This window comes from Oryx dammah, unplaced genomic scaffold (assembly GCF_014754425.2).
Source record: "Oryx dammah isolate SB20612 unplaced genomic scaffold, SCBI_Odam_1.1 HiC_scaffold_17, whole genome shotgun sequence".
Taxonomy (NCBI): Eukaryota; Metazoa; Chordata; class Mammalia; order Artiodactyla; family Bovidae; genus Oryx; species Oryx dammah.
The window spans coordinates 74,938,698-74,963,373 of record NW_024070201.1 but is presented as its reverse complement, the minus strand read 5'-3'; the positions used below and the strand labels follow the sequence as shown (position 1 = coordinate 74,963,373).

The 24,676-nt window shown below is 47.4% G+C and overlaps 3 protein-coding genes across 5 annotated transcripts; 1 reads left to right on the top strand and 2 right to left on the bottom strand.

Moving 5' to 3' along the window:
- Window positions 1–77: 77 nt before the first annotated feature.
- NDUFS3 (NADH:ubiquinone oxidoreductase core subunit S3) lies at window positions 78–4,864 on the bottom strand. Its single transcript, XM_040259271.1, has 7 exons — window positions 4,720–4,864; window positions 4,544–4,609; window positions 3,321–3,418; window positions 2,966–3,115; window positions 1,757–1,882; window positions 1,520–1,639; window positions 78–327 (listed from the first exon to the last, which is right to left on the bottom strand). The coding sequence occupies exons 1-7, from the start codon at window positions 4,781–4,783 to the stop codon at window positions 160–162; spliced, it is 792 nt and encodes a 263-aa protein (XP_040115205.1). The 5' UTR covers window positions 4,784–4,864; the 3' UTR covers window positions 78–159.
- KBTBD4 (kelch repeat and BTB domain containing 4) lies at window positions 4,366–9,553 on the top strand. Of its 3 annotated transcripts, none has more exons than XM_040259267.1 (4): window positions 4,366–4,950; window positions 5,863–6,483; window positions 7,425–7,531; window positions 7,954–9,553. In XM_040259267.1, the coding sequence occupies exons 1-4, from the start codon at window positions 4,782–4,784 to the stop codon at window positions 8,812–8,814; spliced, it is 1,758 nt and encodes a 585-aa protein (XP_040115201.1). In that variant the 5' UTR covers window positions 4,366–4,781; the 3' UTR covers window positions 8,815–9,553. The 3 variants fall into 3 exon arrangements, with proteins under 3 accessions (XP_040115201.1, XP_040115202.1, XP_040115204.1); XM_040259268.1 differs by having other exon boundaries at window positions 4,857–4,916; XM_040259270.1 differs by having other exon boundaries at window positions 4,915–5,080.
- Window positions 9,367–15,596, bottom strand: PTPMT1 (protein tyrosine phosphatase mitochondrial 1). Its single transcript, XM_040259272.1, has 4 exons — window positions 15,124–15,596; window positions 14,944–15,024; window positions 12,291–12,482; window positions 9,367–10,216 (listed from the first exon to the last, which is right to left on the bottom strand). The coding sequence occupies exons 1-4, from the start codon at window positions 15,493–15,495 to the stop codon at window positions 10,058–10,060; spliced, it is 804 nt and encodes a 267-aa protein (XP_040115206.1). The 5' UTR covers window positions 15,496–15,596; the 3' UTR covers window positions 9,367–10,057.
- Between the last annotated feature and the right edge of the window lie 9,080 nt (window positions 15,597–24,676).

The following is a 24,676-nucleotide window of genomic DNA, read 5'->3' as shown; positions in this document are numbered from 1 at the left end:
CAGCAAAACCCCTGCCTGCACCTCCCTCCTCTCCTGAGTCCAAGCTTCACTTCTACTTATGGTAAGCATGCAGAAAGTGGTGAGTCAGTAGGATTTTATTTACAGGGACACTCAATTATAGGTAAGGCGCTTTCTAGGATACACATGCCTTCCCTGAAACTACTTGGCTTCAGGTTTCTTGTCTCCGGCTTCAAGCTTGAGACTCTCGGGGGGCTGGCGATAGGCAGGGAAAGCCTCCCACGGGCTGTTCAGATCAAACTTGCGGAACTCTTGAGCCAACTCCACCGGCTCAGCCACCACCCGCTTCACCTCATCGTCATAGCGTAACTGGAGAAGAAAAAGGCAAGCTTGAGCACTGAGGAAAGCCTGTTACAGCCACGAAAGGCCCACTTTCCCAAACCTATCCTCAGCCCCTTCACTCCTCCGTCCTTGACTCCTGTCCCAGGCTCTTTTAGTCTCCATCCTTATCTGTGTTACCCATTAGGTCCCAACCCAACCACCGTCTAAAATGGCCTCTACCTCAAGCTCTGCCATCACCCAGGCAGGCTTCCCAGCCCATTACCCCACATCCTGTGCTCTGAGCTCCTCTTCCACTAGAACTGACCTTGCCCACCTATCCACATACTCCTTTTGGTGGGACCTTCGTTCTCCGACTAGGGATCAAACCTGGGCGTATGGCAGTGAAAGCATGGAATCCTAACCACTGGACAGCCAGGGAATTCCCTCCACACACCCTATAAGTTGATGGTAAGCCTTTGCCCAGGCTGAGGGAGCAAGTCAGTGGCTGAAAAGAATAAACCTAAGCTGACAAGCACTCAAGTTCAGGCCTGGGGGCCTTGGCATTATCACTGCCAAGATGCAAGGTGGTAGACTTGGCACGACTTTTCTTGTTCCTGGAAAATCAGCAGTTGGATAAGGTGAGGACAATCAGCTGCTACAAATGGGACCATGCTAAGTATTAAGAAAACAGAAGAGATCTGGGTACTGAAGACAAAGGGCTGGACTGCCACTATCTCAACATTTCTAAAAAGTTACTTTGCTACAAAACCACGGAGGTATGTATACAGTAACCCAGCTTCCTGCTGGTGACCTGCCACAGAAGGCAGCGGTGAGTGAAGCACTGAAATCTGAGGGCTGAACATTCAGTGTCTTGCCTTCTCAAGAGATCTAAGCAGGGTGAAGAGACACTCCACTTTCAGATCTTGGTGACAAACTGTCCTCAAATCTGCCTCGGTCATTAAAATGACCATTAAAACCATTAAAATAATGGGTGACAACAGCTGAGCATTTACAATACACCAGTTTTAAACATACACCGATTAGTTTACTACAAATCTACTGTTGTTAAGTACTACTCTTGTTCCCATTTTGCATGTAAGAAAACTGTGTCAGAGTGGAGCTCGGATAGAATGCAGTATTGATGCTCTTAACCCACCACGATCCACTGCCCATAATTGCTGCCCAGCATCCCTACCAGTCCCTCCCCTTCAAGCCTGCGGCCTACTTCCAAGGCTCCTACCTCAACATAGCCAGACAGCGGGAAGTCTTTCCGGAAAGGATGTCCCTCAAAGCCATAGTCTGTCAGGATTCTTCTTAGATCAGGGTGGTTAGCAAAGAAGACTCCAAACATGTCCCAGATCTAGAAAAAAGAGGCAACTGGCTATCACAGGGGTGAGGCGCGGCACTGCGTCCACTGAATCCAATGCGTTTTGCAACTCTGGCCCAGGTGCAGGGTCCACCACATGCAGAGACTCACCTCCCTCTCATACCAGTTGGCTGCCTTGTACACAGACACACAAGACTCAATGGGCGTTAGCTCATCTGTATAGGTCTTCACACGGATCCGAGAGTTGAAGCGCAGAGAGAGCAGGTTGTAAACAATCTAGGGAGAATGGAGGGAGCCGAGGACCAAGATGACCACAGGCTGAGGGGTCTGGGACAGAAGTCCTTGAGTGGGACCATGAGGGGATAAAGTTCCATCCTGTGAACCTGCCTTATACTCACAACTACTTGCAAATGCCTAAGCAACACTATAGCTCAGCCTGTCAGCATGCTTATCTTTGCTCACACTACTGGATGTCTCCCAACTCCTCCTCCCCGACACCCCACTCCCCATGGGACTAATACCTGGTTTCCTAATTATTCATCAAGAGTCAGCACAAACTTTCTCTCTCCCTTCATAAAAGCCTTCTAGACTGGGCTAAGTGCCCCTCCTGTGTTCTTACAACATCCCATGAATTATGTGATTAGAGTAAACTTTAAAAAATACATATAGCAATATGTTGAATCTGCTTTGTTTTTATAGGCTTTTCTTGAGTGTAACTAACAGTCACTGTATCTGCTCTGTGGTGGTGGTTTAGTCCCTCAGTCGTGTCTAACTCTCGAGACCCCATGGACTGCAGCTCCCCAGGCTCCTCTGTCCATGGGACTTCCCAGGCAAGAATACTGGAGTGGGGTGCCATTGCCTCCCGCAACAGTAAACTGTTCTGTGTCCTCCCTCACTAGAGTGTGGGGGACTTCTGGAGGGCAGGTATTGGGTGTTACTTCTCTCTCGATCCCAGGATCTGGCAAAAAGAGTAGGTGACGAGTAAACAACAATAGCTAAATGTACTGAGAACGTACTGCGTGCTAGCAACCTACCTAAACTATCTCCATGAATACTCACAACCACCCTGTGAGGTAGGGTGTTTCACACTTTTTAAAGATACTTATTTTGCACATAAGAAAAACTAAAGCTTGGAAAGACCAAACAAAATGTTTGAAGTCACACGGCTTATTAATGGCAAAGCTACAACTAAAACTCAAGGTCTCCCTGATTCAGAGACCCCGCGTTAACTGCTGTGCTGTATTTGTTTGACCTGAACTGAAACTAAGGCGGCCACGGTTCCCACAGGCAGCTGTCACCCTGAAACTGTTCTGTCCCTTTGCCCTCCTTCACGCTCCAAACCTCAATCTCCTGACTGACCTCAAAACGGTTCTGCCGCGTGGGGATGTCCACCGCGGTCAAGTCAGCCAAGGATTTGAACTGTGCGTTGCTGTGATCCCTGAGGAAAGTCAGCACTGGGATGACCCCATCAGGATGGATGCAGATCTCTAACTCATTGAAGCAGGACACCTGGCGACACAGAACAGGAGAGGAGAGGGGACAAAGCTAAGACGGAGCAGGTAACTTCAACTGGAATCTCTGGGTTTACGGCAGAGAGAGAAGACCAAGCTGGGATGGAGGAGTCTGTGCTTTGATTCCAGGCTGCCCACTCCCACATGCCCTGAGAACACGGCTCTTTCTTGATCTAAATCCAAACACCAGTAGTGAATATTACCTGAACTTGCTGGACATACTTGGGCAGGATTTCAGCCACATACTCTCCAAAAGCTGAGAGCTGCTTGTGGGCCACATCATTCCGTGGTCTGACAGTGGCTGGAAAGAGAAGGCATATTTTGAAAAGGAAAGTAGAAGGCAGCAATCAGCCCTGCAGACTGAGGCCTGCTTAATCTCTTGAGCTTGTGAGGCATGCTGTTCCCCAGTCAGGACTCCCTGCAGAATCCTGAGAAAGGTGGAGATAGAAAGTTCCTCTTCCACGGAACAGAAGTGATGAAGACATTGGGGAGATGCTACCTACATGATCCACAAAGACTCACCTATTATTACAACTGGGGTGTTTGCTTCTTCTCAAAACTACTCCATGGTTCTTCCTTCTCAATGCCTGCAACTCTGCTAAAGCAGCATGGGTCTCAGTTCTCTTACCACACCAGGAGCTCTTTTAAGTGTGAGAACTAGGACTTTTATGATTCTCCGATTCTCCTTAACATCTGGCTCATAGTAGGTTCTCAAACTAAGAACTTCAGGGCTGAAAAGTCTTCACAGATTATGTAGTTGAAACTTTTTTTTTTTTTTTTTTTTGGCACAGACCAGGAAACTGAGGCCCAGAAAGGGGGAAATATCAGGTCTCCTGATTCTCAGGTGGCTTATGTTGACTGGAACTTATCTCCACACGCTCATTCGTGTAACACTAAATCACTGGAGCAACTACAAACCATAGGCTGCAGAGTAATTGTTTTCTCCGCCTTTGGCAGCAGGCAAGCCTTGCTTTATCACTTACTAGTGCTGTGATCCTGGTCAACCTCTCTGAACTGTTTCCTACTCTACTGTAGAAGAGCATAATACTATCTACCTCGTAAGCTTGTTGTGGGAACTACGATCATTCATTAATCGCTTAGCGAGGTGCCTGGCATACAATAAGCACTCAATTAACGGGAGCTACTATTATAATAGGGCTCAGAGGCCCAGAGTCTATGCTTCTCATTTTAAAGAGCTTACAGTTTAATCAGAGAGAGAGAGAGAAATGGACAAGCGGCAACAGGGCCGTAACAAGCCCAAGGACACAAGGAGGACGCGTGCAGTGCTCTCCAAGGACAAGCAGAGGCTTGCCGGGAGGACGCAGAGAAAGACAGGCCAGGACGAGGGCAAAGCAAACATTTGACAAAGGGAATGAACGCGGCCCCGCCTGCAGTCCCGAGAAGGGCCGGTCTCGCACATACTCACGGCGCGTGTCGGCCGCAGCGCTTTCCCGCCTCACCGGCAGCAACAGCACCGACGGTCTCCCGGCCACTGCATGGGAAGACAGAGACACTGAGGCGCAGGATGGGGCCTGAGGGGCTCCCTCCGCTGGGCGCATCGCCGCTCCTGCCCCGGGCCTCAGCCGGCTGCCCACTGGTCACCTCTGGCCGGCGCCGCGGACCCCACGAGCCTCTGCCAACAGCTCCGAGCCGCCGCCGCCGCCATGTTTACCGGCTGTACACAAGGTAGCCGAGGCCTGGCCAGTAGGACACGGAGCCCCCAAGGGCACGGACCGGAAGCGGAAGTGTGCATTGGACCTTCTTCCGGGCGGTCGCGGGGCCAGAAGCAGAGGTTCCAGGTTCCGGGCTTCGGAATGAAAGGAGGGAAGGCAGGTGAGAAAGCGAAGCCGGCAGGTGGGGAGACCGTGAGGCGAATGTGGCCCTAGCTTGGTGTGACAGAGGCTGGAGAGAAGGCAAAGATCCTAAAGAGCCAGTCGGATGAGAGGAGAAGAAGGGACGAGAGGTCTGGGTTCCACATTCCACACCCCTCCCCCGCTCCCCGAGCTAAGCTTTTGCTGAGGGCCGGCGGGCCAGGCTAGGGGGAGGGGAAAGACAGGAACGGTTTCCCTGGCGACCGTTTCCCGGGCGACTCCAGGTGGAGAGGGGACACTGCACATGGCGATGGGCCGCCTCTGGCCCCTTGCCGGAGACGGATCGAGCTCCGTCTCGCGTTCTGGGACGAAGTCTTGGGGAGTCATTAGGGCGAGCAGGGAAGTGCCAGGGAGAGGCTCAGAAAAGAGCAGATGGGGAGCTGAGAGATGTCACAGGCTGAATCTCATATTGTAAGGTCTGGATTCCCTGCGCCAGGGAAGAGGAGCCTGGCTGCAAGGACGTAGGGGTCTTCTTGTCGGGTTCTGCTGCCCGGAGCCTCCAAAAGTTTTACGTCCAGAGGTTATTTGGTTGGGCTTTTTAAAATCACAGGCTTCCTCCAGTCCCTTGCTCTCATATGTTGACCTAAATACCAAGCCTTTTGTTACATCATGGAAAAGGAGTTTTCCATGTTTTCTCAAGGAAATCCCTCGCGTAGGAAATCTTGATTTTATTAGGTATGTGATGTCACTGTGAGCGAATGAGCCCAGCTTTGGTTCAAGGAGATCATCAGAGTTGTCATTAGCAGGGCCAGGACTAAGGCTAATCTGGGTCGACTGTGCCCTCCTCCCTTTTCCCTTCTTTCTCCCTGAATTGGACAGTTAGATTCATAGACTGTGGCTTCCTTCAGTTACTCAAGGTGGTGGTGTTTTACAGACAGCTGGCAGAGAGAGAAGTTGGCTACCACCATGGAATCACCAGAGGAACCTGGAGCATCCATGGATGAGAACTACTTTGTGAACTACACTTTCAAAGATAGGTCACACTCAGGCCGTGTGGCTCAGGGCATCATGAAACTGTGTTTGGAGGAAGAGCTCTTTGCTGATGTCACCATCTCCGTGGAAGGCCGGGAGTTTCAGCTCCACCGATTGGTCCTCTCGGCTCAGAGCTGCTTCTTCCGGTCCATGTTCACTTCCAACCTGAAGGAGGCCCACAACCGGGTGATTGTTCTGCAGGATGTCAGCGAGTCTGTCTTCCAGCTCCTGGTCGATTATATCTACCACGGGACCGTGAAGCTCCGCGCAGAGGAGCTGCAGGAGATTTACGAGGTGTCAGACATGTATCAGCTGACGGCTCTCTTTGAGGAATGTTCTCGGTTTCTGGCCCGCACAGTGCAGGTGGGCAACTGCCTGCAGGTGATGTGGCTGGCAGACCGACACAGTGATCCGGAGCTCTACACCGCTGCCAAGCACTGTGCCAAGGCCCACCTGGCCCAGCTGCAGAGCACAGAGGAATTTCTTCACTTGCCCCACCATCTACTCACTGATATCATCTCGGGTAAGCAGAGAGAAGGGGAACACCATACCCAGCTGCAAGCGTGTGTGACGGCCGCTGAAAGTTCTCGTTTAGGACAAGGGTACCCTCAGGCTCCTGGTGTTAGTTTCCATTATTATTCTTGATAAGAATTTACTTAGATACCTTCTGAGAGAGAGATTGAGTTGACATTTAGTAGTTAATGTCAGAGACAGAGGCCCTTCCAGAGGAAGAGATTAGGAAACTAAAGCAGCATTTCACATTATATGCAAATATCTAATTTTTTTTTTTTTAAAGCTGCCCTTTAGCCACAAAAGGTAGTGAGGAGCTACCTGCATTTATATTCTAACCTCTCTTGTGCATAAGTGTTCTCACCCATTCTATACTTCGCATGTATTTGTGGGACTGGTTACCTGAGTAAATTGACAGTGAGTCAAGATAGGGGCTTCCCAGGTGGCACAGTGGTAAAAAAACAAATCCACCTACCAATGCAGGAGACACAAGAGACATGGGTTTGATCCCTGGGCTGGGAAGATCCCCTGGAGTAGGACATGGCAACCCACTCCAATATTCCTGCCTGGAAAACCCCGTGGACAGAGGAGCCTGGCAGACTCCAGTCCATAGTGTTGTAAAGAGTCAGACATCTAAATAAGAAGCTTCTCAAGTGACTGGCCAACTTTTAGGTAACAATGCTAACCCTGCAAGTGAGAGATAACTGTACTTCAAATGTGAGCTTTATAGCCTAGTACATTGCTTCCATGGCAAATAGGAGAATATCAAGTCATCCATTTTGATTAAGGGGAAAAAAAGGGCAATTTTAGGTTAATTTCTCATACACACACATACATATATATATACATGGTGGTAGTCTAACAAAGAGATTCACATTTTTAAAGCAACTGACTCTAAATTTCCCTTGTGGATCCTCAGACTGCCATTGACCATACCTTTCCTCTGACTTGCAGATGGAGTTCCATGTTCCCAGAACCCAACAGAGGCAATAGAAGCCTGGATTAATTTTAATAAAGAAGAAAGAGAGGCTTTTTCAGAGTCACTCAGGACTAGCTTGAAGGTAAGGCAGATTTCTTTAGGGTTGGGACACCATACTATAGATGCATTCCAGCTATCTGTCAGCTTGCCCTCTTTGATGGCTGGCAAGTAAGTCTCTGGCTTAAAGCGGATAAGAGCTGGGGTGGAGGACATGTATGTGAGCCTAGAAGCCAGCAGCCTCTGGGCTCCAAAGCTCCTTGAGAGAACTGCTTTCATCATTGCATTAATGACCAAAGCACCAACTCATCATAGTTACAAACAAAGCTGGAAGGATGAGTGTGACAGGTTTTCTGTCCCAGCATAAGGTACCTGAACGACGGTGATCAGAGGAGAGTCGGGGTGACACACAGTAACTAGAAGGGAGTGGGTCAGAGCGAGACGCCAGGGTGTGCGTCTCAGCTGCGCCTTTGGCCTCGAGCTGACAGGTACCGTTTATGACCTAAGGAGATTGGGGAGAACGTGCACATCTACCTGATCGGGAAGGAGTCCTCTCGCACGCACTCGTTGGCTGTGTCCTTGCACTGTGCGGAAGACGACTCCATCAGCGTGAGTGGCCAGAACAGCCTGTGCCACCAGATCACAGCAGCCTGCAAGCACGGCGGGGACCTGTACGTGGTGGGGGGGTCCATTCCACGGCGCATGTGGAAGTGCAACAATGCCACCGTGGACTGGGAGTGGTGTGCCCCTTTGCCCCGAGACCGCCTCCAGCACACCCTGGTGTCTGTGCCTGGGAAGGACGCCATATATTCACTGGGTGGCAAGACACTGCAGGACACCCTCTCCAACGCAGTGATCTATTATCGGGTGGGTGATAATGTCTGGACTGAGACAACCCAGCTAGAGGTGGCGGTGTCAGGGGCCGCTGGTGCCAACCTCAACGGGATCATCTACTTACTGGGGGGGGAGGAGAATGACCTGGACTTCTTCACCAAACCGTCCCGACTCATCCAGTGCTTTGACACAGAGATGGACAAGTGCCACGTGAAGCCCTACGTGCTGCCCTTTGCGGGCCGCATGCACGCGGCCGTGCATAAGGACCTGGTGTTCATCGTGGCTGAGGGGGACTCCCTGGTGTGCTACAACCCCCTGCTAGACAGCTTCACCCGGCTTTGCCTTCCCGAGGCCTGGAGCTCTGCCCCGTCCCTCTGGAAGATCGCCAGCTGTAACGGGAGCATCTATGTTTTCCGGGACCGGTATAAAAAGGGAGACGCCAACACCTACAAGCTTGACCCTGCCACTTCGGCTGTAACTGTCACCAGAGGCATTAAGGTGCTGCTGACCAATTTGCAGTTCGTGTTGGCCTAAGGCTGTTGAGGGCAGGAGCAGCTGGCATTTGCCCTCCCTCCCTCCAGCACCTCCCTATCCAAACCCAAAAAGTCCCCCAAGGCCCCCCCCAACTCGGGTATTATGTTACTTTCTGATAGCGACTCAGCCCTTCCCTGAACTCCTAAAAGAGTGTTCTATCTGGGGCTTTTTAGACTAATGCTGCTCAGCTGGCTGCTAGAACTGAGAGTAGGCCAGCCTGTTCGCCACCCCCTTGTAATCTTGAGCCTCACTCACTACAGATCGCTTAGAGCCAGCCTCTTCTCCAACCTTAGGCACAGCCTCCCCTCTCTACCTGATCAATGTTAATAGAAGCACCCCGATCCCGGGACAGAAGGAAAGATGTCCGGTCTCCGTTTTTTCTGTAGCCTGCAAAGTGGCTTGTTGGTCATTTTCCCACAAAGAATTAGGTGTTAGAGTTCTCCTTCAGGTGTTGCTTGGAAAAAATGGACTAAACCGAAGGTGTCCTTCACCAGCAAGAGGCTACCCTAGAATTCAGGATGTCCGTCTATTCTTTTTCATCTCTCCGTCAGAAAATGTACACTTTGGTTTTATTTTTGGCTAATTCCAAGGAGTAAGCCAGAAAGAAGTAGAAAGGATTATTTCTGGTTAATAGCAGAAACTTTTCAAACTCAAATATATAAGGTCACTACTCTTTTAAAAGCTCTAAGATAAATCAAGAGCTAGGAACTGTTCATACAAATAAAAGTTTTTGAAGGGATATGTGTGTGTTTTGAATTCTAAAGGGGTGACTTCCTAAGGGGAACTGACTACATACCCACACACTTCTAATTCGCAATACTGATTGAATCCCATGCTTCCTTTGCTACGTACAGGATGACTGCTCCAAACGCGAGGACAGCCACATAAGGCCAGTGGATTAGGATTCGGACAGTGGGAAAGAGCCGGGGCTGGATATTTCTCTGCCCTTCTCCTAGTGTTAAACGTCTTTGAGTTTCGGGGCTAAATACTAGGCACAACATCAGGTGGACGACAGATTTCTTTGATCTTATAAACCCTCAGCCCGGCCCCATTTCCCCATGCCCTGTGAACAGAAGCCACACTAAGGCCAGCCAGACAACATGAAACAAGACAAGGGAGCAAACCTGACCACCACTTGGCCCCTTTCTGTTCGGTCAAGTCTGGGCTTGTGCCCCTCTGGTCCTGTTAAGCGTTTTCATTCTGCAGGAGCAGCACTGGTTTGCATTCTTCCTGACCCCCTGTGTCATGTCAGTGGTGTGCGATGGATCTCGTTCTTGGCTGCCCCTGCGGTGGTCACCTTGTGGAACTCTTTGAGAACTTCTAGCTGGCCAGGCCTGATGTAGACGTGGGACCGGATCTTGGTGATGGCTCTTACGGCCTCCTCTGGAGTCCAGTGGTACATCTGAAGCGCAGGGTTGGGAAGTCAGAGAAAGGAAGGAGCAGGTGTTAAGGGGTCCTTGACCTGATAACCGGTGCTCAAGGGCTCTCAGTATTTCTTTAAAAACAAAAACCATGACCCACATATTATAAGTGAGAGAACACTTTAGCCCCCTCAGTCAGCCAGTCCCACAGTTCTGTGCAGCAGGCTGGTGGGTTGAGGGGGACACAAATCAGTCTTTCTACCTAATTTCTTGTTCTGCCAAACCCTGGAAAAATAGGTTGAACACAAGAAGCTGAGGTCCTAAATTCATGCAGGCCTAGGCCTACTAGATACCCTCTCTGAGCTAGGCTGTTGGTTACAAGAGTTTCCTGAAAAAGTACACAATTGATGTCATAACTTGTCACTGTGGCTAGAAAAGAGTACTTTTAAAATTTTTCGAGGAGGGCTATCTTCGTGTCCTCAAGATACTTATTTGTTTAGAACTCAACAGAACGAAGAAAGTAGACTTTTAGTCTGCTGGTTCAATTCTCACTTGGCCCAAAATATCTCCTGACACCCAGTTTCCAGCAAAATAGACTCCTAATGATCAAAGCTTTAGTGTTGTTAAATCATATATTCACCAGGCCACAGTAACACAAGGCCAGGCCGTTTATCTTTACATTTCCTTTTACCTTAAAAACTGTTTAAATTACTTGGTCAGTATTCTTCAGGGGCCTCACAGGTAACAAAAATGAGCTGAGGGTGTGTAACAGGAAATGATGGACTAGAGAGTGCTGGCTTCTAAATGTTTTTAAAAGCATCCCCGCTGCCAATCATCAAATTGATAGGCAAAATTGTGTTGGAGCCACTGTTTCTAGAAACGAATAACCAGGACTATACTCTGAAATACTTAACAAAATGTGAGTCCTAAAGGAGCTGTGATCAGCACTGTTACCTACAGCATTATATTTCCTGACATACCGTTTATAACAAATGTTTCTAGCCTTTTTGCTTGTATTAACATCCTTTGCAATTCCGTTTTTTGAGTGCCTGCTCTAGGTCAGTGTTTGACATAGTTCTTTTTGAGTTTTGTAACACATTTAGTTTGAGGAAATTGAGCATTGGAGAGGGTAACCCACTTTTGCCTAAGGTCACACAGGTGGCAGGTTGCAGCCTGTCTGCAAATTTCAGGTGTTTTCCACCTCCCAAAGGCCTAAAATTAGGAACGCGGCTCCTTCTAGCAAGGTCTGCCAGTAGATTGGAGATCTGCTGTATAGGGGACCAGTCCACTCCCTGGTGGCCCAGTGGTAAAGAGTCCACCTTCCAATGTAGGCAATGTGGATGTGCTCCCAGTTGGGGAACTAAGATCCCACATGCTGCAGGGCAACTAAGCCCACCCTGCAACAAGAGAAGCTCACGAGCTACAACGTAGACCCAGCACAGCCAAAATAAAACCAAAGAGAGGGACTTCCTTGGGGGTACAGTGGTTTAAGAACCCACCCGACAATGCTGGGGACATGGGCCTGATCCCTAGTTCGGGAAGATTCCACATGACGCAGAGCAGCTAAGCCCAAGAGCCACAGCTATTGAGCCTGCGCTCGGGAGCCCGGGAGCTCCAACTACTGAGGCCCCTGGGCCCTGGTGCCCGTGCGTGCCAAGTCGCTCAGCCGTGTCCGACTCTTTGCAGCCCCGTGGACTGTAGCGCGCCAGGCTCCTCTGACCATGGGATTCTCCAGGCAAGAACACTGGAGTGGGTTGCCACGCCCTCCTCCAGGGGGTCTTCCCGACCCAGGGATCGAACCCAGGTCTCTTAATGTCTCCTGCACTGGCAGGTGGGTTCTTTACCACTAGTGCCACCTGTGAAACCCAAGTACAGCGTACAGAGTAGAGTGCCTGTACTCGGCAATAAAAAAGAGGCCACCTCTGTGAGAAACGTGTGCGCCTCGATGAAGAGGAGCCCCCCACGCACAGCAACTAGAGAAAGCCTGCAGTCAGCAGCGAGGACCCAGTGCAACCAAAAGATAAAAATTTAAAAGTAGTAAAGTAAAACAAAAATCAGATTGCTTTTAGAAACAAGGGGGGGCGGGGGGCACCAGTCCAGAAAGCCCTTTCCTACCTGAATGAGATACGCAGCCACCATGGTGGCACTCCTGGAGCGCCCAGCCTTACAGTGCACGTAGACAGACTGGCCTAGCGAGTGGTACTTGATGGCGAACTGGACTCCTTTCTGGAGGTTAGCCAGGGTTGGGACTCCTGTCATGTCTACCGTGCTGAGCCGCAACTGCTCCACTCCTGCTTCCTCCCACTCCTGGGGCCAGGACCGCCAGCACAGAAAAGAAAATGAAAAGCGCCTGATGTGAGTGGCAGGAAGAGGGACTCCCATGAGACAGCAAAGCAACAAGGAAGGTTCATGGTGTACGGTAATACATGCAGCATAGTGCTTGCCTAAAAAGAAACTTCTTTCAGAAATGTCTTTAAAATGACTGACTTGCATGGTCTTTCATCAAACAATAGCAATGCTTCTGAGTTAGAATTATGCCCAAGATTTAAAGCATTCTTTGTATTTGAATCTTTAGCAACAAAACACAAACTATAAAATTCATCTACAAAAGCTGTGTAAAGTTTTTTTGCATGACTTTGGCGCTTATGCAGTGATCCAGCTGCAGGGTTAGACTACTACATTTTGCAAGGCCTTCTATTTCTCTGCCCATAAGTCTTCTCTTTTTTACCACTTTTTTGGAGAGGGGTATGTGGTAGAAAATAAGAGTTATTTTAAAATAACGCACCTACTTTTGTTAGTGCAATATTACTGCTTAGAAGGAAGAAAAGAATCAACAAGAAATAAGGCCTCTGGCAAACGGGGCAACTTTTTTATTTTTTGCCTTAAGACTTCAGGTAGACTTTTTGTCATTGATCTCTTTAGCAAATCAGACACATGACTCTGAATGAAGGTCAATATATTACACAGCTCACGAAATTAACCAAAAACAGCAAAATCTGGCAGTGTGTGTTTACACATCAATTACATCAAACACTTGGGGAGCCTGCTACATAGTCACGTTCTTAGGCCGTGATTTAAAGTTCCTGAGGGTTGTACCTAGGAATGTGCTGTCTTAACAGACAGCTGGATAATGCTTCCCTGGGGCTTCCCTGGGGCTCAGACGGTAATGAATCTGCTGCAAAACAGGAGTCAGTCAGTTCAGTTCAGTCACTCAGTTGTGTCCAACTCTGCGACCCCATGGTCTGCAGCACGCCAGGCTTCCTTGTCCATCACCAACTCCCAAACTTATGTCCATCGAGACAGTGATGCCGTCCAACCATCTCACCCTCTGTGGCCCCTTCTCCTCCCGCCTTCAACCTTTCCCAGCATCAGGTCTTTTCCAATGAGTCAGTTCTTCGCATCAAGTGGCCATGCAGGAGACCCGGGTTCAATCCCCCAGTCAGGAAAATGCCCTGGAGAAGGGAACGGCAAACCACTCCAGTCTTCTTGCCTGGAGAACTCCATGGACAGAGGAGCCCGGTGGGCTATAGTCCACAGGATTGCAATGAGTTGGGCGTGACTGAGTGACTAACACCACTACTACTAGATACTGTTTAGCCGTATTAAAATATCAGAACCATTGCCTTGGAGATTTCTTTTCTCTAGGCTAGTGAGATAAGAGAGCAGATCTCGATGCCTCACACCCAGAGACCGAGCACTTTCTGTGGCTCGCTCCACAGGACCGACCACACTGAGGCTAACAATGCATTTTGGCTAATAACTCCTGAGGTTCTGTGGGAAATCCAAGGAACTGCTATTTATTCTTTAAAAATGTATGCCATCACTGATCAATAGATTTTAAATGTGAGTCACAATTAATTTTTTTAGATTTCAAAAAAGATCTATGGTTTGAAATAACTGCATATTCATTAGACTCTATCAGTACAGTAAACAGGGAAGATAATTGTACAGTGCTAATAGAAGTCAAACACTAGAAAGACAGGGCAACACCTAATAACCATCATGGAGAGTTCCACCAAAGAACCACTCACATCTAATGAAAACTAGGTTTTAGGCTTGAACTTCATTTATGACCATCCTTTGGAGTTCCACTATCATCTCTAACATATAAATGAAATTCCCTCAAATAAAAACCAAATGAATTCTATGCAGTTTTTACAAAGAGTTTCATGATAACAGTTATCAGGGATTGGGGGTAGCTTTCTTTTTTACAGTTTATAGGGCCTTCATCTTGAATATTGAACAGTGTCTGATCCATACTTAGTGCTCATTAAGTGTTGAATATTCGAATGAAAGGAAGGCAGAGAAAAGTTGCCTTTCAGGACTTCCCTCGTGGCCCAATGGTTAGGACTCTGCTCTTCCAACTGCTGGGGTCGCAGGTTTGATCCCTGATTGGGGAACTAATATTCCACAGGCTGCGAGGCGTAGCCAAAAAAGAAACGTTGCCTTTCAAGTTCTGGTTACTGATGTGAGTAACCAAAACCGAGAATACACCTGTGCAAAAAGGAGTAATCAAAGTTGGGCAACTCTACTGTGAAATACCTTTCACATCAATTTCTAATTCACAAATTAGTTTCTACCCCCCTCTAGCCGCAGGACCAGCTCCTCAGAGGCAAAAAAGAGAAAAAAAAAAAACCAAGCCTGGGACGCTTGTGTCTGGGGCAAGGTCACCTACAGCACAGCCTCCCCCGGAACCCCCTCCGGGCTCGCCCAGACTCCGGAGTGGTAGAGGGGTGGCGGGCGGGGCGCCGGGCCCCCGGAGCCTCACCTTGGAGGAGTTGCACAGGAACCTCGTCTCATACTCCTCGTTCATGGTGATCACCCCGCGCACGTTCTCGTCCTGGACCAGCTGCCAAGGCAAAGAGAGGGCTCAGAAAGCGGCGGGAGGCCGAGGCCCGGGCGGTGCTCGCCGGGCTCGCAGGCCCCGCCGCGGCCCGGCCCGGCTCACCCGGCGCGTCATGCTCCGCAGCGGCAGCGCGCCCAGCAGCACGGTGGGGTCGATGCGGTGGTACCAGTCGCGGTGCGCCCGGCCCGGCATCTTCCCGCGGAACAGCGTGTAGAGCAGCGTCGGGTAGTAGAGCACCCGGGCCAGGCCGGCCTCCAGCAACGCGCCGGCCGCCATCCCGGCCCAGGCGGCGCGGCGCAGCGGCGACCCGCCCACCGCCGGGCAGGAGGCGGGCGTCCGCGGGCCGGGCCAGAGGGGCGGCGAGGCGGCCGCGGCCCCCAGCGAGGACGACCCGGCCGGCGCGGGCCTCTCGAGCGTCGCGACCTCGGGCCCGGCCCCCGGGGACTCGCCGGGGCCGCCGGGGCCCCACACCATGGCTCGGGAGGAGGGGCCGCCGGCCGCCGGGGGGGGCGGGACCCGGGCTGCCCGGGCGGGAAACGGGGCCCCGGGCCGGGGGAGGGCCCGTCCCGAGGACCCGAGGCTCTGAGTCTACCGCGTGTGGGAAACTGCGACCCCGGCCTGTGGCTAGTGAGCCCCCGCCTCCCGAGGGAGGGGCTGTGACTCCAGTGGGGGGGCCCTGACCCCTGCGGGTGGAACTGTGACCCGGCCAGTGAGCCTGGGGCACCTTCGCCAACCACCGGCCAGAGCGAGGGGACGGTGACCCCACCGAAGCGCGGGCGGGACAGGACCGGGAAGAGGCTCTCTGCCCGGGAGTCCAGAGCTCAGAGCCGAAGGGATAGTAAGGAGAGGGGCCTGATCCTGGACAAACAGGGGACCTGGGTTCGTCCGGCCCTTCCCACCCTATCCCCACATCTGCCTGGAGTCCTGGCTCCCGCCTCCTAACTAAACTGCAGTAAGTATGTGTGTGTGTGTGTGTGTGTGTGTGTACATAGTGAAAAATAGGTATCAGTTGAGTTCAGTCGCTCAGTCGTGTTCGCCTCTTTGCGACCCCATGGACTCCAGCCCGCCAGGCCTCCCTGTCCATCCCCAACTACCCGGAGTTTACTCAAACTCCTGTCCATTGGGTCGGTGATGCCATCCAACCATCTCATCCTCTGTCGTCCTCCTGCCTTCAATCATTCCCAGCATCAGGGTCTTTTCAAATGAAAAATAGGTATGTGATACCTGTTCTATTTATGAAAATATATTAATATTAAAAATATTATCATAGGTACTTTTCTGGCGATCTAGTGGTTAAGACTCTGTACTCCCAGTGCAAGGAGCACCAGTTCCATCCCTGTCAGGGAAATAAGATCCCACAGCCTTGCACAGGCTAGACCAAAAATTAAATAAAGGTTTAAATATATATATTATGATAAGCATAAAACCTACAACCTGCAAATAAGCAAGAGGAATAGTTGTCACACTGATTATTTATAGTTAAATAGCACTCTGAAAAAGTACATCTTGTGCTTTTTTTTTCTTGCTCAATCATGTCCCACTCTTTGTGACCCGTGGACTGTAGCCCTCCTCCGTCCATGGCATTCTCCAGGCGAGAATACTGGAGTGGGTTGCCATTTCCTTCTCCACATCTTGTGCTTTTTAAAACAGCTTATCTCCTTGTACAAATGACACATATGAATAACAACTGGAACATACAGGAAAGCAGAATTTAATCACTCATAATCCTACCACCCCAAGCACATTTTTTCCTTCCAACTTTCATGTGTTATCATTAAAATTTTTTATAATAGTTTTATTGAGATATAATTCACATACCATACAACTTATTCATTTAAAGTGTACAGTTCAATGGCTTTTAGTATATTTGCAGAGTTGTACAACCATCACCACCATCAAATGTAGAATACTTTCATCATCCCCCAAAGAAACCCTACGCCCATTAGCATAATCACGCCCTGCTTTCCCTCAACCGGCCAGGTCTTGGTACTCCTGAGTTTACTTTCTGTTTCTGTATACAAGTTTTTCTGCGGACTTATGTTCTCAATTTTTTGGATGCCTATCCAGGCATGGGAGTTTGGAGTCGTATAATAGTGCCGTGTGATTTATGTACACCATTTAAAAAATCACTGGGGTCATTTTGGTAAAATTTTGTGCCACCATGTTTGTTCGCTTGTTCGTTTGTTTTGGCTGCTGCCGTGGGGTGTGTGGGGTCTTATTTCCTTGACCAGAGATGGAGCCCACGCCTCACTGCAGTGGAAGCCCGGAGTCAAGCCCTGGGCCGCCAGGGAAGTCCCCATAAGCACTTTCAATATTACCGCATTATTTTTATCATTTATAACGAACCTAATTACTATACCACAATGTGATCATTCTATTCTTAGACATGCAGGATATTTCCACATTTGTATTATAAAATATTTTCAACATCAAATTTTTTTCTACTTTTTTTAATATTTAGAATTACTATATTAGGATATGTTCCTAAAAGTGGAATTACTGTGTCAAAAGATAGTTTACAAGTTTTGCTCTATATAAAGTATATAAACCTGAAAAGTTTCATCCTTACCCCCAAACCCACTCTTCAGAAATACAGATTTTTACATGCATATGTTTTTCTAACATTTTGTGATGAACCTTTTCATAATGAAAAATAGATTCAACAGGGAAAATTCATATAATCACTATCCAAACTCGACAATTAGCATTTTATTGTTTGTTTTATCACATTCATCCACTAATCCTATTTTTGCTACATTGAAAATATATATATATTATAAAAATTGACTCATCCTATACCTATTGTTCTATCTCTGGCTTTTTACATTCAACATTATTTGTAAGTATTATGTCAATACAGATAGATGTACATTTTCTTCATTCTTTTCAGATGCACATCGTATTCCAATATATGGATTCCCATTCAATTAAAAAATATGACTGTCCTATATATTCCAAACAATATTCCAATACTTAGGATATGTCAGTGGACAATATCAATGAAGATTTTTGTCCTCTCTTGCCTTTCCTGTATGAACTATATTTTGGGGTAACCAAATACCTCCAGTTGGTGAGGGAAAGTTATTTACAGCAGACTTCCTGTAAATACATATGGAAGGAATAATGAAATTAGAAACTCAGGATTGTGCATTTCAGCCAATAAATGTGGAAGGAAAGATAGGATTAGAAAGACAGCATTTTGCAATTTCTAGTGAAATAATTGATACTGTCAATGGTCATCAATGTATAAAAGCATTAGATAAGGTGATGATAGGAAACTTTACCATGGACAGATCAGGCTGATTTACCCAAACCACAGATAAATCTCTGCATTGCTGAAATCAGGACAACCTACCTGAACATCACATTTCCAGATATAATGCAGCATGGTGCTCACAGCACCAACCTCAAAAAAGTCAAGCCTGACTTTTACCAAGCCTCTAGGGCTAAAGTTCATTTATAGGAGATATAGGTGATAAGGCCTTCCCAGATTGCACAGTGGTGAAGACACAAAAGATGCTCCTTTGATCCCAGGATCGGAAAGATCCCCTCGACTCCAGTGTTCTTGCCTGGAAGATTCCATGGACAGAGGAGCCTGGTGGGCTATAGTCCATGGGATCACAAAGAGTCAGACATGACTGAGTGCACACACACACACACACACACTCACACGCACACGCACACACACACGCACACACACACACACGCACAGAGGTGATAGAAAAGTGAAAGTGAAAGTTGCTCAGTCCTGTCTGACTCTGACCCCATGGTCTCTACAGTCCATGGAAGTCTCCAGGCCAGAATACTGGACTAAGTAGCCTTTCCCTTCTCCAGGGGAATCTTCCCAGCTCAGGGATCTAACCCAGGTCTCCCGAATTGCAGGCAGATTCTTTACCAGCTAAGCCACAAGTGAAGCCCAAGAGTACTGGAGTAGGTAGCCTATCCCTTCTCCAGCAGATCTTCCCCAGCCGGAATCGAACCAGGGTCTCCTGTATTGAAGGCAGATTCTTGACCAACTGAGCTATCAGGGAAGCTTTAGGTGACAGAAGGGTAAGTGAAATGTCACCATAGTGGAGCAACAGACAAATCCAGAATTTGGGACACCTGACAGGAACAGCTGACTCAGTTTCTGCAACAAGTCAAAAACATGAAATAAAGGGGGGGCAGGGGGGAGTATAACTGACTCACTTTGCTGTATACCTGAAACTGATAAAAGTTTGTAAATCAACTATATTCCAATGAAAATTAAAAAAAAAAAAAAGAATGAGAGAGCAGCTACCTCAGATTAGGAGTCCTAGAGGCAAGACAACCAGAAGTAAACACTTGAACCTTTTAGATCCTAATTCAAATTAATCAGCTATTAAAAGTCATTTTTGGAAATGACGAGACAATTGATCACGGACTGAAATAATACCAAAGAATGACTGCTAACTTGTTGATGTCATCATGGCATTGTTACAATGTAAGAAAATGTCTCTGAATATATTGACTACATGCTTACTAAAGTAAGTAGAAATAGATGACATATGTGGGACTTGCCTCAAAATACTGCACCAAGGAAAAAAGACGGATTAGACAAATATGGCAAACTACGAATCATTGTGGAGTCAGAGTAATGTTCTTGTGAACTTTATTAGTTTCTGTTTGTCGGGGCTGTCCTGGGTCTTCTCTGCTGCCGGGCTTCTCTCCGGCTGTGCCGAGTGGGGTTGCTCTCTAGCTGGGGTGTACGGGCTTCTCCTGCTGCAGAGCCTGCGCTCCAGAGGCTTCAGCAGTCGCAGCTGCCTAGCCCTAGAGCACAGCCTCAGTAGTTGGGACACACGGGCCCACTTGCTTCTAGGCACCTGGGATTCTTCCTGACCAGGGATCAAACACACGTCTCCTGCATCAGCAGGCGGATTCTTTACCACTGAGCCACCAGGGAAGCCCCAGAATGATGTTCTTTGGGGGTTCATGATGCCCTCCTGCCTATTTTTTTAAAAAGTATTTTCAAACTACAAATTTTAAATAGGGGTTTTAGCACATCAGTGTGGCTTAATGAAAATGATAGATACAGCAGATAATCTTGTGTGACTTTTTCCATTAAAGATTCCACCACATTGTTGTGTGTAGGTACTATTCATTAAATTTTCCTGCTCTCTAATCCATTATATGATTATACCATCATTTACCTCCCCATTCTCCTGTGATGGAAATTTAGATTGGTGGAGAAGGTAACGGCCACCCACTCCAGTATTCTTGCCTGGAAAAGTCCATGGACAGAGGAGCCTGGAGGGCTGCAGTCCATGGGGTTCCATGACTGAGCGTGTGTGCATGAGGGTGGAGGGTGATGGGTTGGTAGCAATAAACAAGTAGAACTAAAAAAAAAAAAAAAAGAAAGAAAGAAATTTAGATTGGTTTCCATTTTTATTAATGAAGAATGTATCAGTAAGTAGTTTCACCTTTTACGTAGTCAAATTTTTTTTGTTGTTGTTATTCTCTCCACCCTGGATTTGCTTTTTAGTTTCTGATTATAATAGTAACACATGCTTATTATAAAAAATGCAAGCACTTCAAAATTACAAAATATAAAAAGTAAATGTCTGCTGCAATCTCAGCTCCAGAGAAAACCACTCTTATATGCATATTCCCCCAGGGATTTTTTTTTTTTTTTCCTTTTTAGGAACTGTCCACCAAAATTCTTTTTTTTTTTTTTGGCTGATCGGTGTAGCATTTGAGATCTCACCTAACTAGGGATTAACCCATGCCCACTACATTGGGAACCCAGAGTCTTAACCACTGAACCTCCAGTGATACAGGTCTCAGTTCTATCTCCAATGGAAGGTGAGCACAAGTAATGTCTGCAAAGACGCAGACCAGCGGATCTGGCCCATAAATCCTCCACAAATCTCTCCCATACCCTTTTTCTCTTCTTGTGAGATGTATAGCAATGATGATGGCTAGAATCATCATGCCAGGAACCAGTTACAGGTGGCAGAGTCCCCATTAATTTGGGTCACCAAGAACTACTTAGAGTAGAAGCCACCCATCTCATCCTCCCACTAACCGGGAATATCTGCTCTCATCTGTTAAGGGAGAGAAAAATAAATTTCTAATTTGTTTCAGCTATTTATTGTAGGCCTAACTGTTGCAACAGCTTAACTTATCCTAACGTATGTGCATTACTCAGTTGCAATGTGAAGTCCAACTTTTTTTTTTCTTTTTACTACACCAAATATACGTACTATAAAATACACCATTTAAACCATTTTTAAGTGTACAGTTCATTAAATATATTCACATTGTTGTTAAGCCATCACCACCATCCATTTCCAGAACTTTTCTCATCTTCCCAAACTGAAACTCCACACCCATTGAACAAACTCCCCATGTCTCCCTCCCGTCAGCTCTTGGTAACCATCACTGTAGCTTCTGTCTCTATGTATGACCCTGAGTACTCTAGGTACCTCATATAAGTAGAGTCATATAGCATTTGTCCTTTTGTGACAGGCTTATTTCACTTAGTATAATGCCCTCAAGTTTCACCTATGCTGCAGCAGGTGTCAAAATTTCCTTCCTTTTCAATGCTGAATAGTACATATATATATATATATACGCTTCCCAGGTGGCACTGGTGGTAAAGAGCCTGCCTGCCAATGCAGGAGACTTAAATACAGGTTTGGGTTTGATCCCTGGGTTGGGAAGATCCCCTGGAAGAGGGCACAGCAACCCACTCCAGTATTCTTGCCTGGAGAATCCCATGGACAGAGGAGCCTGGTCACATTTGTTTATCCATTCATCCCTTCGGTTGTGAATCCCAGCCCTTAATTAGCTTGGGCAAAAAGCTATATTGAATTTTCTTCTTCTTCTTCTTTTTTTTTTTTCAATATTTATGGCTGTGGTGTTGGAGAAGACTCTTGAGAGTCCCTTGGACTGCAAGGAGATCCAACCATTCCATCCCAAAGGAAATGAGTCCTGAATATTCATTGGAAGGACTGATTCTGAAGCTGAAACACCAATACTTTGGCCACCTGATGCGCAGAACTGACTCATTGGAAAAGACCCTGATGCTGGGAAAGATTGAAGGCAGGAGGAGAAGGGGACGAGAGAGGATGAGATGGGTGGATGGCATCAGTGACTCAGTGGACATGAGTTTGAGTAAGCTCCGGGAGTTGGCAAAGAGTCGGACACGACTGAGCGACTGAACTGAACTGATGGGTCCTCACTGCAGTGCACAGGCCGTCCCCAGTTGCAGCAAGTGGGGCTACTCCCTTTTCGCGGTGCTCAGGCTTCTCATTGCAGTGCTTTCTCTTCTTGCCACTCACAGGCTCTAGAACTCTGTGGGGTCTTCCTGGATCAAGGACTGAATCCGTTTTCCCTGCAGGGGAATTCTTTACCACTGAGCCACCAGGGAAGCCTGAGAGACTTTTTAATTTTAGTAACTACTGTTAAATTTCCTTCTAACATCTCTATATCTGTATACATTAAGTGCTTGTTGTATGTTTTTTCACAATTCTAGCAACCTTCTAAATTTAATTATTTAATTTAGAGGACTTCCCTGGCAGGCCAGCAGTTAAGACTCTGAGTTTCTATGGCAGGGGATTTGGTTTTGGTCCTTGTTTGGAAACTAAGATTCCTACATGCCCTGTGGTGTGGCCAACAAGTTTTCTAAAAAAAAAAATTACTTAGTTTGTTTCCCATGCTGACAGTAAAAAAACAGTACACATTGTTTTAATTAGAATACCTTAATATTCATGAGGTAGGTTTGACCATCTTACCTTTGCCACTATTCCTTTTCTTCCTGTGTTTATTTCTTTTGCCCGTCTGGCTAATGGGTTGCTTGTTGTTACCCTCCCTGGCCATAGAACCTGCACAAACTCTAAGTGTATGGCTTGATAAATTTTACATATCTACACACCCATGTGAACTCCACCCAGAATAAGATATAAAACATTCCAGTACTCCAGAAAACTCCCTGGAGCTCCCTCCAATCAATAGTCAATGCCATCTCCCTAGCAAAGTGGAAGTGAAGTCCCTCAGTCGTGTCCGAATCTTTGGGACCCCATGGACTGTAGCCTATCAGGCTCCTCCGTCCATGGGATTTTCCAGGCAAGAGTGCTGGAGTGGGTTGCCGTTTCCTTCTCCAGGAGATCTTCCCGACCCAGGAATTGAACCCAGGTCTCCCGCATTGCAGGCAGACGCTTTACCTTCTGAGCCACCAGGAAGATCTAGATCTCCCTAGCAAAGATAACCTCTATTCTGACTTGTCCTCTTTTTTCCTGCCCATATTCAAATTTCAGTTGAATGAATTTATACAGCATGTGCTCTTTGCTTGTGACTTGCTTTGCTCCATGTTATGTCTGTGCAGTTCATCCATATTGTTATATACAGTTGTAGTTTGTTCCTTTTCATTGCTATATAAGTAGCCTGTTTTAAGTATATTCCATAATTTATTTATCTATCATTTCCAGTTTGGGCTATTATTAATAAAGGCATTACAAACCATTTTTTGGGGGGGAGGTGGGAATAAGTATTCACTTGTACTGGGAGTAGAACTGCCCTTGTCACGGGGTACAAGGTCATTTAGCTCGTTGAGTTTAGTGAAAGTGAAAGTCGCTCAGTCCTGTCCTTCGCGACCCCATGGACCATACAGTCCATGGAATTCTCCAGGCCAGAATACTGGAGTGGGTAGCCTTTCCCTTCTCCAGGGGATCTTCCCAACCCAGGGATCGAACCCAGGTCTCCTGCGTCTACATCACAGGCCGATTCCTTACCACTGAGCCACCTGGGAAGCCCATATATTTGATAAGAAACTTGTATTCAAAATATGTAAAGAACGCCTCCAAACCAAAACAAACAAACAAAAAGACAGAGAGAGAAAAGAGAGAAAAAAGATTGAACAGGCGATTCACATACACACAAAAATATCCAAATGGTGAATAAGAATTATGTATGTAAAGTAGGCATTAGGAGGAAAAAAAATTAAACCACAGTAAAATATCACTCCACTTGCACCAGAATGACTAAAATTAAAGGACTTGAAAGGGGCTTCCCTGGTAGCAGAGTGGTTGAAAAATCCACGTGCCAATGGAGAGGACGCTGGTCTGATCCCTGGTCTGGGAAGATTCCACATGCCTCAGGGCAACTGAGCCGGAGTGCTGGTGAGCCCGAGCTGCACAAGAAGAGAAGCCACTGCAATGAGTAGCCCTCGCTCGAGGAAACTAGAGAAAGCCCATTCGCCAACAACAGAGACCCAGCATAATTAAAAAAAAAAAAAAATCTTAATTAGAAAACACAGAAAAAATATTTATTAAAATATTAATAGAGCCTCCTACTCCTCACTTGGTATGATCATCCTTTTTTTAAACAAATTTATTTTTGGCTTCAAGTTAGTAGTTGGAACACTCAGGCTCAGTAGTTTCGGCTCACAGGCTTAGCTGCTCCAAGGCATGTGGGATCTTCCTGGACCAGGGATCGAACCTATGCTCCCTGCATTAGCAGATGGTTCTTAATAACTTCCCTGGTAGCTCAGATGATAAAGTGCCTATCTACAATGCGGGAGACCAGGGTTCGATCCCTGGGTCAGGAAGACCCCCTGGAGAAGGAAATGGCACCCCACTCCAGTACTCTTGCCTGGAAAATCCCATGGATGGAGGAGCCTGGTAGGCTACAGTCCATG